Raw genomic sequence first — 14,747 nt, forward strand, 5'->3', positions numbered from 1 at the left:
TGAGCTTGATTTAACTTGAAATTTGAACTTTTGGGATTATTCTAATGGTTCTATTGTAACGGGAAAACTAAATGAAGTGCAGCTCAAGTATTTGAAAGTCTTTTCCATACCTGGCTGTATTTGACCCAGGTCTGGTATTAACATCTTTAAGGACACCACTAGAGGCTAATGACAATCAGGTATAAACAGAATAAAGCTACGGATTTTTACTACATAACTTCACTTGTTTTCCAGGAGTGGCCCCTAGCACCATCTCTAAAGCTGCTATTCTGAAGCTGCTTAGAGGTACCATTTAAATAGACCAAAGAGAGCATTACAAGCTTCTATTTGCATGTTGCTGATGCAATGTGACCTGTGACCTTTTCACAACAGACACATACTTTACAGTGCTCTAAACCAAGTCAGCTTCTGTTCTAGGAGTGTCTGCAAAGAGCTTTAAATGCACCAGATCAGTAACTCTGGCCTTGGATTACAGTTTACAGGAGAAAAGTTTGACGCTTCTTAGGGTTAGGGTCAGAGGAGCTGCAGAATAAAGAAAGGCAATAGAGAGCTGGAAAGACAAAGCAGAGATCATCATTGAGTCTCCTCTGACTTGGTGAGGGAGGACTCCTTCCAGTCTGCATAATCCCCTTTCCCACTCTACATCCTTATTCCTAAATCTGCCCTCTCACCCTTCAGTAGCCTACTGTATCAAGGGTAAGCGCTGCCACACACTAACAAATATTCTATAATCTCACTGAAAATGTTAATCATGTGAGAGCGATCTAGAATATATTTTCCCCAGCTCACACCACTGAAGAGAAGGTCTGAAGGGAACTGCTGGAGTTTTTCCTGTCTTCTATCTACACTATTGTCAAGGGTTTGTTTTCTCCTGTATCAGTTTCTCTTTCCCCTGAATCATTCCAAGACTTTTGGATTACATGCACTATACTCCATCTGTCCTGTTTATACTGAGAAGAAGAGTTTGAATTGGGACAATGTAAATGAGATGTAATTAGCTGTAATTGCTTGAAATAAAATGTGGTAATTTAACAGATGTGATTATCCAAAACAACACACACACACACACACACACACACACACACACACACACACACACACACACACACACACACACACACACACACACACACACACACACACACACACACACACACACACACACACACACACACACACACACACACACACACACACACACACACACACACACACACACTCTATGCATTAACATCACCTTCCTCCATCAAACTGAGCCATTAGAACAATCTCTGAGATTGCACATTGATAAACCAGCAGACTAATGAAAGACTACAACATTGTTTTGTACACAGATCCCTCATGTCATAATAGCCAAATGTGCATTGGATTGTGGGACTGACTTGGATGGTGGCATACCACATCGGGTTCAGTTTAAATGTTTGGCTCAAGGGGAACTAGTCGAAAATCTGATCCCGCTGTTTAGCCTCATGCCAGCCTGACATCGTTTTGGCATCGTGTCTTTGTTACAAAAGAAAATAAACTGGAACATTTGCTGAAATGGGCTGTTTTAGTGTTCTCTGTCCAAACCGGCATTGCAGGCTAGTTGCAACACATCCAACTTGGGCCGTTGAAGGCTACTTTTGGCATGGGCATCGCTCTCTCTGCTCACTCTCCTCTTTCCTCCATTTTGGACTTATTTGGGTGCTTTTTATTGTTCAGATTGTTTAATGTCCGACAGAACCCTCTGGCCCACTTGAAACCATTTTGGTTCTGGCTAGCACAGAGCAGTTTGGCCCATTTTAGCATGCCGATGTCAGACCTGGGCCAAATATGGGTTAGAAATGAACTTAACAACAAGGGCTATAATATCCTTTGCCACATAGGCCATCAGTATCTACAGGCTACTGTAGAAGGTACTAAGACCTCTCACAAACAGCAACGCCACTCATTTACTTTGACCCATACTTGCCATACTAGTTCCATGTCTAATCTAGCTACATTCCTATCCTAATTGTATCCCTTCCCCAGCCCTTTATGAATACATTGTATGCATGTGAGTTGAAAGGCTTGAACCCTGCAGCTGTATTTATTTATTTTATTTTTAGTTAACATTTATTTTACTAGGCAAGTCAGTTAAGAACAAATTCTCATTTACCTAGGAGGTAAGGAGGCTTATAGGTGCCTAGGAGGCTTATACTGGGCGCACACCGAGCAGGAGGAAACATACACCCTCACGTCCTTAGCCAAAGTGGGCCACCAGTACTTCCCACTTAGACAGCGCACCGTCTGACCGATGCCTGGATGACCAGAGGAGGGTGTTTGGTGTGGGCCCAAAAGATCAGCCGGTCATGGACAGCAGACGGAACATACAGACGCCCAGCGGGACACTGGAGGGGAGCGGGCTCTGCACGCAACGCCTGCTCAATGTCCGCGTCCAGCTCCCACACTACCGGCGCCACCAGGCAGGAGACCGGGAGTATGGGGGTGGGATCCATGGGCCGCTCCTCTGTGTCCTACAGCCGGGACAGTGCATCTGCCTTACAGTTCTGGGAACCTGATCTGTAAGAAAGGGTGAAAACAAAACGGGTGAAAAACATGGCCCACCTTGCCTGGCGAGGGTTCAGTCTCCTCGCCGCCCCGGATGTACTCCAGATTGCGGTGGTCAGTCCAGATGAGAAAAGGTTGTTTAACCCCCTCAAGCCAATGTCTCCACGCCTTCAAAGCCTTGACGACAGCCAACAGCTCCCGGTCCGCCACGTCATAGTTTCGCTCCGCCGGGCTGAGCTTCCTCGAGAAGAAGGCACAGGGGTGGAGCTTCGGTGGCGTACCTGAGCGCTGAGAGAGCACGGCTCCTATCCCAGACTCGGACACGTCCACCTCCACTATGAATGCCAAAGAGGGATCCGGATGGGCCAGCATGGGAGCCGAGGTAAACAGAGCCCTCAGGTGACCAAAGGCCCAGTCCGCCTCAGCCAACCACTGCAAACGTACCGGTCCCCCCTTCAGCAGTGAGGTAATGGGAGCCGCTACCTGACCAAAACCCCGGATAAACCTCCGGTAGTAATTGGCAAACCCTAGAAACCGCTGCACCTCCTTTAACGTGGTGGGAGTCGGCCAATTACGCACTGCTGAGATGCGGTCACTCTCCATCTCCACCCCTGAGGTGGAAATGCGGTACCCTAGGAAGGAGACGGACTGTTGAAAGAACAGGCATTTCTCAGCCTTGGCGTACAGGTCATGCTCCAACAGTCGACCATGCACCTTGCGCACCAGGGACACATGCTCGGCACGTGTAGCAGAGTATATCAGAATGTCATCAATATACACCACTACACCCTGCCTGTGCAGGTCCCTGAAAATCTTGTCTACAAAGGCTTAGAAGACTGATGGAGCATTCATCAACCCGTACGGCATGACGAGGTACTCATAATGCCCTGAGGTCGTACTGTATGCCGTCTTCCACTCGTCTCCCTCCCAGATACGCACCAGGTTGTAAGCACTCCTGAGATAAAGTTTGGTGAAGAAGTGCGCCCCGTGCATTGACTCAATCGCCGTGGCGATAAGAGGTAGCGGGTAACTGTACCTCACAGTTATCTGATTAAGACCTCGATAGTCAATACATGGGCGCAGACCTCCCTCCTTCTTCTTCACAAAAAAGAATCTCGAGGAGGCGGGGGAAGTGGAGGACCGAATGTACCCCTGACGCAGGGATTCGGAGACATATGTTTCCATAGCCACCGTCTCCACCTGTGACAGAGGATACACGTGACTCCTGGGAAGTGCGGCGTCTACCAGGAGATTTATCGCACAATCCCCCCGATGATGGGGTGGTAATTGAGTCGCCTTCTTTTTGGAGAAGGTGAGAGACAAATCGGCATATTCGGGGGGAATGTGCACGGTGGAGACCTGGTCTGGACTTTCCACCGTTGTAGCACCTACGGAAACCCCTAAATACCTCCCTGAGCACTCTCGCGACCACCCCGTGAGAGCCCTCTGTAGCCATGAAACAGTGGGGTCATGACAAGCTAACCAGGGTAGGCCTAGCACCACGGGAAACGCAGGATAGTCAATGAGAAAGAGACTGATTCTCTCCGTGTGACCCCGCTGCGTCACCATGCCCAGAGGAGCGGTGGCCTCGCTAATCAACCCTGACCCTAATGGTTGACTATCTAAGGCGTGAACTGGGAAGGGCGTAGCCACAGGAACGATGGGGATCCCTAAACTGTGGACAAATGATCTGTCAATAAAATTCCCAGCCACGCCTGAATCGACAAGCGCCTTATGCTGGGAATGCGGGGAAAACTCAGGAAAGTGACGAACAAAAACATGTGTGCAACAGAGGGCTCTGGGTGAGAATGGTGCCAGCTCACCTGAGGTGACGCCAGAGTGCCTTGCCTGCTGCCTCGACCCCCAGAGGAACCAACCCGGCACCGACCGGCAGTGTGACCTCTGCGGCCACAGATGGTGCACGAGACGGAACCTCCTCCGGTCTCCCTGAGAGTAGCACCTCCCAGCTCCATGGGCATCGGAGCGGTGGTGCTGGGGGACGGAACCAACAGACCCCGATCTGGACGTCCGCGGGTAGCCAGCAGGTTATCCAGCCAAATGGACAGATCCACCAGCTGGTCGAAGGTAAGGGTGGTGTCCCCGCAGGCCAACTCTCGACGGACGTCCTCGCGCAAACTGCAGCGATAGTGGTCGATCAGGGCCCTATCGTTCCATCCCGCTCCGGATGCCAGGGTCCGAAAGTCCAAAGCGAACTCCTGTGCGCTCCTCGTCCCCTGCTGCAGGTGGAAAAGACGTTCACCCGCCGCTCTGCCCCCGGGCGGGTGGTCGAAGACTGCCCGGAAACGACGGGTGAACTCCTCAAAGTTGTCCAGCACAGCATCTCCTTCCACCCACAAGGCGTTGGCACACTCCAGGGCTTTCCCCGAGAGGCATGAGACGAGGGCTCCTCGACCCCTATACCAGGGGCACCTGCTCCTGCTGACTCCATATAGGTGGTTTGGAATTCTTTAAGGGTTGCGGAACTGGTGGCAGTGAAGTCAGACGCAGGAGAGCAGAGATAGGTAATAGCCGGAGCAGTTTAATTACAAAACCCACGGCAATACAAAAAGAACCTACATGGGTACAAAACCCGACGCGCACCAGTAACATAGCGTACAAACACTCACAAACAAACAATTCCACACAAGGACATGGGGGGAACATTGGGTTAAATACACAACAATTAATGATGTAAATAGAAACCAGGTGTGTAAGAAAACAAGACAAAACAAATGGAAAATGAAAAGTGGACCGACGACGGCTAGAAGACCGTTGACGCCGACCGCCAAACACCGCCCGAACAAGGAGAGGAAACAACTTCGGTGGAAGTCGGGACACTCCCAATCACTGCCAGATATGATACAACTGTATTGCTCAATGCATACATTTCAATCTAACCCCCCCCCTACCCCCCCCCAGCCCCAACACACAAGCACAATATTTTCATCCATTTTTTTCTTCTCCCCACATGCAATTTGAAATATTCTGAAAAATGGCCAGTTTAAACCAGCAGTGACAGGAAATCAGATCGTTTTGTAACATTGATAAATAACTGATCTAACAGACACATAGGCATAAATATCCAGGTGGTAACGGCAGGCTATAGGGCCTGCCTCCTATTGTGGATGAAGGGTTTGACCATGCAAAAGGGCATCATGATGAACTTGGTAATAAACCCAGAACCAACCAAGTAGTAATCCCAAAGCGAGGAAAGATACACCTGCTTTCAGAGTGAGATTGAGTACTTGAGTCTGACAATTGCATTGTATGCAAGGCTTTTGGATCCTATGGACTATACTCCATCTGTCCTGTTTATATTGAGAAGAAGAGTTTTAATTGGGCCAATGTAAATTAGATTTAATTAGATGTAATTGCTTGAAATAAAAATCTGGTAATTTAACAAGTGATTATCCGAAGCAACACACATGCATAAATGCACACACGCCCACATGCACATGCACACACGCCCACATGCACACACACTCTGCATTAACATCACCTTCCTCCATCAAACTGAGCCATTAGAACATTCTCTGAGATCACGTAATCTGGAAAACTCATCAAATTCGAATCACTCTCATTAGAGAAAAAAACGTTATGATATCATATACACATTGATAAACCAACACACTAATGCAAGACAACAGTATTGTTTGTAGTGTACAATCTAATCCCAAGGGGGGGGGGGGGGGGGGGGTACACCTGCTTTCAGAGGGAGATTGAGTACCTGACTCTGACTAACGATAAAGAAGATTTTCGACATAGATGAATAAAATGTCATTGTATGCATTATTCTCTGTCTGAAGGCATTGTAGCTGAGGAAAAATGTTCACTGAGCCCATCAAGTCATGTCTACAGACACAGCAACTGCAGTATTTGACTCTGAATGCTACACGGCTGTAATAGCCCTAGATGTAATCTAAATATCAGAGTTGAGAAGCATGGAACCTCTAATCTCACCCAACTCAAAACTCAACTTCTCCCTTCAACCATTGCTCTTCATAGAAGAGTTAAGTAGGTGTCTCTCAAAAATGTTCAAGACTCCCTAGTTTCAGTCCATGCATACAGTACAATCCATCAGTGCCAATCAATCCTTGAGGGGGAGTGAACGAGAGAAGGGGGAGAAAAGGGATACATGGAATTGGGCCAAAGTGACAAGCGTTGAAAACTACAGTCAGCCGTGAGCATTCAAACTAATAAGCAAGAAAACTTGTGAGGTTCTATCTGACATTTTGGTCAAAAAAATTATATTCACATAGAGTTGCTCTTTAAGTGGTCTTTTACAAGTAAATTTACAATATAATACAAAACTCTGAAAGTTCTATCTGCTCAAACAGCTGTTCATTTGGTGCTATAAAGTTCTATATGCAATCCAATCACACAATGCTGGGTTGTCAATCAAAAATAATTGTATGTGACTGTATACTTATTGAGTCATGAAAGAGGAAGACATCACAAAACAGTTCTGAGATCTGGGACTTGAAAATAGAAATGATCTCAAAACGATACAATTTGCAGATAGAAACATATAGTCCCAAGTTCTTGGGTATTGAACTCTTCCAATGATTCAGTAATGCAGATTCCATCATCGAGGCTCAGGATACTGTAGGGTGTGCGCCATAATAAGTCCCCATCAACGAATTAACACACCATCTTCCACAAGATAGAATGTCAATGCTTTATCCACCAACTTACATGGCACTTTGACATTGACGTCTGAGTCGGGAAATGGAGCTCGCAAAGTGCAGGCAATATCAACCAAGGCAAAACATTAATGTGATACGTACAATGTAAGACAAAAAGTAATCTGCTAGTTTCTTTTACCTATCGCACTGATTAGTGATTGCTTCAAGGACGTGTGGATAGAGGGATACATTCTTAGAATGTTCAAACGGGGTCAGAGGTCAAATCTCAGCATCTCTGTCACTCATCCCTCCAATTTCCCCCCAGTATCTTACCTGAGGTTCATCAATAGTCACTCCATCTTCAAAATCATAGACATCCCGATTCTCCAAATTCAAGTTGTCTAGATCCACATCATAGTTGGCGCTGTCGTACGTGTCTAATTCCACCTGCCGGGCAAATCTGGGGTTGGCCACCACTGCTTTGAGGACGAAGAGTCCCAATATGAGCCTCGCCAACATCCTCATAGTCCACCTGGAAACACAGGACGCGAGAGATATGTCAACCAAGCACTGAACACAGAGAGTGAGATCATGAACCCTGAACCAAACCTGAACACTGATAAAGAAACATTTGATGAAGCGTTCATAGTACACAAAGAAGACACATTGATTAAACTTTCAGTATATTTTATTTTACTGAGGAAAAGGGATTTTTTTTTTTTTACTGAGACTTAGATTCAAACATTAGCATAATCTTATGAACCAACCATAAGAAAGTAGTGAGCATTTACACTACCAGTCCAAAATTTGAACACCTACTCATTTAAGGGTTTATCTTCATTTTTACTATTTTCTTGCTTGGGCCAAGAAACACGAGCAATGGACATTAGACCTGTGGAAATTTGTCCTTTGGTCTGGTGTCCAAATTTGAGATTTTTGGTTCCAACCGCCGTGTCTTTGTGAGACGCGGTGTGGGTGAACGGATGCTCTCCGCATGTGTATTTCCCACCGTAAAGCATGGAGGAGGAGGTGTTATGTTGTGGAGGTGCTTTGCTGGTGACACTGTCTGTGATTTATTTAGAATTCAAGGCACACTTAACCAGCATGGCTACCACAGCCTTCTGCAGCGATACGCCATCCCATCTGGTTTGGGCTTAGTGGGTCTATCATTTGTTTTTCAACAAGACAATGATCCAAAACACACCTCCAGTCTGTGTAAGGGCTATTTGACTAAGAAGGAGAGTGATGGAGTGCTGCATCAAATGACCTGGCCTCCACAATCCCCCAACCTCAACCCAATTGAGATGGTTTGGGATGAGTTGGACCGCAGAGTGAAGGAAAAGCAGCCAACAAGTGCTCAGCATATGTGGGATCTCCTTCAAGACTGCTGGAAAAGCATTCCAGGTAAAGCTGGTTGAGAGAATGCCAAGAGCGTGCAAAGCTGTCATCAAGGCAAAGGGTGGCTATTTGAAGATAAAATAAAATATATTTGGATTTGTTTAACACTTTTTTGGTTAGTACATGATTCCATATGTGTTATTTCATAGTTTTGGTGTCTTCGCTATTATTCTACAATGTAGAAAATAGTTCAAATAAAGAAAAACCTTTGAATGAGTAGGTGTTCTAAAACTTTTGACCGGTAGAATGTATGGCAAAGGCTGTATCATCCATCCTCAATCTTCAGAGACAACAAAGGAAGTCACAAATGTCGTTGCTATGTCTTCACTACATGTCATGGCATTCCTACAATGCATATACTGTATATGCAAGCCTTTGAATTTCATAGAGCGCCAACACACACATTGGAAAGTCACATCTCTGCATTAGATACAGCTCTAATAGCCATGGAAACTAATCATATCCAAAGGAAAAAGATCAGTTTGCCCATGTTACAGTACCTGCAGGGCAATTTCATGGTAACAGAGTGATGCTGAGACTAAAATGTATGTCAAACAAAAACCAGTAATTGTAAAGTTAAACAAACCATACAACTCATTGGATGACTTATAACAATTTCCAGAGAATTTTTTACGAAAACACATTTACTTGAAGAACTTTGGTAACAGAATGGCGGCACCAACAGCACAAACAGTCATTGTTACCAAATTTTGCATCTGCAATGTTCTTCGAGTAAAGGTTTTTTGTTGTTGTGTGGAAATCATTAAAAGCAGTCCTTGTGCATATGGTTTGTTTAACTTTGCAGTCATTGGTTTTGTATGACAGATTTGAAAGAGTCTCAGCATCACTCCGTTACCAACGGAGGGGTGTGCTGTGGGTCTGGTTTGGACGTTTGGTTGGTAGAACACACTTTTGAGGTCAGGGAACTCAATATTCATTACCAAGGTGCAGACAGCCCAAATAGATCAAATATGAGTTCCCCAAATTCCCCTGAAACCTCCTTCCTTAAAGCCCGGAGCTCACTGTTGTAAGAGGTGGTGGCCATCTTGGTTTTAATCATTGGCTGCCTGTGGTGTGTCAAAGGTGAAGGGTCAGAGTTGATCTGGTTAATGCTGCTGTACCTGCAATTATATTCAGTGGTGTCGTGGGAACATGTTTTTTTGCTGAATCTTCCCAACACATTGGTTTACAAGGTGCTGGGAAATATGGGTTGTTTCCCCCTGTTCATTTTTGGGGCATTTTGTCTTACTGCTGAATCACTGTTTTTTTCTCTACTAGAAAATGTCACAACATTTTGACTATGTTATCATAAGAAGTTATGGTTCACTTGAATTGGTGAACATTTATCATGTGTGCTTTTCCGCTTGTTGTGCAGAAAACTCTGAGTCAGACCTCTCTCTCTCTCTCACTCTGTCTCTCTCTCTGTCTCTCTCTCTGTCTCTCTCTCTCTCTCTCTCTCTCTCTCTCTCTCTCTCTCTCTCTCTCTCTCTCTCTCTCTCTCTCTCTCTCTCTCTCTCTCTCTCTCTCTCTCTCTCTCTCTCTCTCTCTCTCTCTCTCTCTCTCTCTCTCTCTCTCTCTCTCACACACCACCTCCTTGGAAGAGAGCATTGATGCTAGTCTTCATACTTAATTCCCCACACACTCCAAACAAACAGTAATCATGTCTGACACGACCATCGGTAGGTTATAGACGACCATCTGTAGGTCTATCTCTGGACACTAAAATAAAATAGTCAATTCCAGACTGACTGTTGGCTCTGAAGTTGATACTGAGCCCAGAAAAAGAAAAGGCCAGTCTAAATGATGTTCAGTAGATCATTGACAGCTACATTCTGTAATGTGTAGACGGACCAGACAGCAACTTGTGAGTGCAGCCTCTACAGTAACACAGGGCCTGACTTTGGGCTGAACTGAAACAGGCCGGTCAAAAAAGGCCCTGGAAAACGAGAGGAGAGAGAGAGTCCTTTAGGCCGGCAGGGAAACGGAGAGCGAGGGAAGAGAGAGAGTCCTTTAGGCCGGCAGGGAAACGGAGAGCGAGGGGAGAGAGAGAGAGGAGTGCGAGAGACCTGGATGAGACACTGGCCCTCAGGGTTAGCTGGAGAGAGTGAGGGAAAATATCACTGTGAGAGAGAGAGAGAGAGAGAGAGAGAAAGAGCTAACTCGCCCCCTCGGCCTTCACAGAGGTTCTTTATGAGTCCACGTCCCGGCCTGTCTCAGCACTCACACTCGAAATTCCACCGAGGTTTGTGGACAGGATGGCAGTGAGTTACGACTGCAAGGAAAACCTTCATTCAATGCGCACACACACACTTGCAGACACACACACACTCTTAAACACTGACTCTCACAAAGACCAACCTCACAGAGACACACACACACACCTAACACACCTATCTTTCAGAAAGAACATTGAGCCTCTATTTTTGGGATGAGTGCTGATAAAAATAAAAGAAAACAGCTTATTTTAGTCATAAATCCATTATTTGTTGATATGAGGTAGAGAGCCATCTAAATGTGGTTTTATACCTCTGCTATTTATATCAGCACACTTTCTACTCTTTATTGGTGCATAGAGAAAGGTCTGGAATCTGTCAGTTTTCATAATGTCATGAAACCATGACAACGCATGGCAACGGTGAAAGAGGGACTATACTAAAGACAGAGTCTTGCTTTTATACACGCCATCACAGCACACAGTGTGTGTGTGAGTGTGTGTAGCCTACAGACTGCTTCTGTGTTTTGCTTGGCTCTGCATTGGGCATTCCTGATATTCAGTGATTTGACCGTTTTTCTTATTCTTCCCAATAGCTGGAAGCAAAGCTGATTTATTTTTGACAGACTTACATACACAAAATTAGCAGTGAGACTAATTTGTGCAAAACTGAAGAGCCAAAAGTACAATCAATCACGGTAAATTGAAATTCAGGCAAAATTGGCCCACTGTTACTAGATCAAAATATGAATAGACCAATTGCCAAATATAATATCTCCAATCTCTTCAACCTGCTGATTCCAATCCAGGGTGCCAATTTCCCTTTAACCCCAATGGTTATTAGAAGGGATCAAAACACTTGATACAACGCGCTAACAATCCAATTAAAGGATCCAATCAAGAACGTGCTTAACTTCATCCCTAAAAGGTATGTCAGCCACTGCTCTGTTCAGTATGAAATTTGACATCGGATCAAATGTTAAGGTCCCAATTGGGGACGTGTCAAAAGTGCCCTCTCTACTCCTCGAAGTCCCCTGCTCGCCCATACCTGAACGGTCACAATTACCAAGCCAGTTGTGCACTAAGCAAGAAATAGGGAAACACTCAATAAATAAATAGAATTACTTGATATGATCAGACACTAGACATCCAAACCAAGAATAGATGTACAAATCACAAAGCAATAAAAAAATCGAATATCAAAACCTCTATCAGCATTAAGCCAACGTGTCCATGCACTGCACAAACCCCCGTGAACAGCACTTTTTAGAGGGGTTCATTTTGCTAGAGTGCCTTGCAAATCCTGCATACTAAAACCCATAACCCATAGTGAAGATAGCACCCAGAAGGCTTACCTCTGTCTCCTGTTTTCTTGAATGGTCCCTTCAGCCGTGATGGAGATGCTGAGGGCTAGGGGACCTGGCCAATGGTGAGAGATTGCTCAGGGTGCCGGGAAGAGAGAGGGTGGGTGTGTATAGGTGTGTATGTGTGGGTGTGTGGTAGGTGTGTATAGGTGTGTATGTGTAGGTGTGTGTAGGTGTGTGTGCTCTGGCAGACCAGAGCCGTGTGCCCTTCCTTGTGTGTGTGAAGGTAGGCACTGAGAACGATCGGAGGGGAGCGGACTGCTTTTGGTCACTCGGACTTGGGCTGTGCACCCACTCCGTACCATGAACACTTTTCACACACACACACACACACACACACACACACACACACACACACACACACACACACACACACACACACACACACACACACACACACACACACACACACACACACACACATTTAGAGAACCTGCTATAACAACAGACACCAGATAGACACACACACAGAGAAAGAGACAGAGAGGGACCGAGAGAGAGAGAGAGAGAGAAGCACCCAAATGGACGAAATATCTTTATCCCTAACAAGAGTAGCCTTTATTTTTCTAGAGGGGTGCGTGGCTTAATCAGACCTGCAGTGTGACTCAGAAATGTTTGTCTTCCTTTTCATAAGGTGAAACTCTGGCATGTGCGGCTTTCATGTGTGGTGAGGAATCTACGGTGCCCCAGAACACAATGGTGCCTCTGTGAGGAGCCTCTGTTAGCACGCTGCTGAGAGGAAGTCCCTGCCTGGAAGAGAACGGCCTCAGCTCTCCATACACTGGTATCGCTCAGCTACATTTCCTCATAGCCACAGGTCAGTTTTATCTTCAATTCCTATTGTTCAAGACTTGGACTGGGAAATCAAATCCTGTATCTGTGGTTAGGTCTTTGTACAGCACAGTCAAGGCCCAATGTAGGCAGAGGTTGGGATTAAATTCAGATCCAGGGTCAACTCACTCAATTCTAATTCCTAATGTTAAACCGATAGGAGGGAAATACAAACTGACCTAGGACCTGCTTTCCTACTTCCACCCAGGCCGGAGCAGTAGACACAGACTGGAAGTACCTTACTAGCTTTCATGTGTCAGTTTAATCGTACGTTTCTGGTTTTCTGGCCTCAATTTTCACTCGACTCCCAAACCTATCTCTTTCTTTCTCCCCAAGTAACTGGAGCTTTTGCTGAGTGAGAGAAATTGAACTATGCTGGAATGCTGGGAATCGTTTGGAATCGTTTAGAATCGTTGGGAATCGTGCTACACCTGCTACCAGGAATGGTGACATACACTAAGTGTACAAAACATTAGGAACACCTTCCTAATATTGAGGTTCACCCCCTGTTGCCCTCAAAACAGCCTCAATTTGTCAGGGCATGGACTCTACAAGGTGTTGAAAGTATTCCACAGGGATTCTGGTCCATGTTGACTTCAATGTTTCCCACAGTTGTGTCAAGTTGGCTGGATGTCCTTGGGGTTGTGGACCGTTCTTGATACACATGTGGAACTGTTGAGCATAAAAATGACCAGCAGTATTGCAGTTCTTGACATACTCAAACTGGTGTGCCTGGCACCTACTACCATACCCCGTTTAAAGGCACTTAAATATTTTGTCTTGCCCATTTACCCTCTGAATCCATGTCTCAATTGTCTCAAGGCTTAAAAATCCTTCTTTAGCCTGTCTCCTCCCCTTCATCTACACTGATTGAAGTGGATTTAACAGGTGACATCAATAAGGGATCATAGCTTTCACCTGGATTTACCTGGTCAGTATATGTCATGGGAAGTGCAGTTGTTCGTAATGTTTTGTACACTCAGTGTATAGCTATGGTCAGGTGGAGTTCTGATTTTATTAACCCCAGAATGATTCTGAGAAGGGATTGGTTTATGATGGTGGTTAATTGATTCATATTTTAATCTGAGACTGTTACCAGCTAAAATATAAAGCTACAATCAATTAAAAACATCAACCATGAAAAGGAAAGAGAGATTTAGAGAGGGAGAGAAAGTTCTGAAGAAGGCGATATGAAGCGAGAGTGATTAATCACAACTGACATGAGGAATGCTTGCTTCTGGCACACAATAACAATCCCTGTCAATTCTTGCACGTTGTTGCATTACTGACTGTGTTCGCCACTGTTGTGGTATTCCTGCAGGAATATTATTATGACTGTACTGTCGATTCCATCGGTCACCAAACATTGGCTATAGCAGAATGGTGGAAATGTGTCCTGATAGAGACCATAAAGTGACAACACCTTCATGATATCATTACCAGGCCAGCGGCTTGAGACTCTGTGTTTTCTCTGGTCTTCCTCTGGCACTGCTTCCTTGGTGCATATGGGAGTGCATTCTGGGAGATCTTAGCTCTCCAACTATTAAGCAGTAAGTCATAGAGACTACCGCAAATATGCACTCAAAGAATGTGTGGTTTCTAGGTCTCTGTGTGAGTGTGATTGAGTCTCTCTCTGTCTGTGTGTGTGTTTGTTAGTGTGATTTAGTCTCTCTGTCTGTGTGTGTGTTTGTTAGTGTGATTTAGTCTCTCTGTCTGTGTGTGTGTTTGTTAGTGTGATTGAGTCTCTCTCTGTCTGTCTGTGTGTTTGTTAGTGTGATTGAGTCTCTC

At 45.3% G+C, this 14,747-nt stretch overlaps 1 protein-coding gene across 1 annotated transcript in view; it reads right to left on the reverse strand.

The window, feature by feature from the left end:
• LOC139565669 (uncharacterized) overlaps nucleotides 1–12,366 on the reverse strand; it is a 26,305-nt gene extending 13,939 nt beyond the window's left edge. The window contains exons 1-2 of the mRNA XM_071386161.1: nucleotides 12,120–12,366; nucleotides 7,488–7,686 (exon numbers count right to left, since the gene is read on the reverse strand). Of these exons, the coding sequence (XP_071242262.1) occupies nucleotides 7,488–7,679 (192 nt within the window). The 5' untranslated portion in view covers nucleotides 7,680–7,686; nucleotides 12,120–12,366. The remainder of the gene's footprint in view (nucleotides 1–7,487; nucleotides 7,687–12,119) is intronic.
• Between the last annotated feature and the right edge of the window lie 2,381 nt (nucleotides 12,367–14,747).

The sequence above is a fragment of the Salvelinus alpinus genome, chromosome 37 (genome assembly GCF_045679555.1).
Source record: "Salvelinus alpinus chromosome 37, SLU_Salpinus.1, whole genome shotgun sequence".
NCBI lineage: Eukaryota > Metazoa > Chordata > Actinopteri > Salmoniformes > Salmonidae > Salvelinus > Salvelinus alpinus.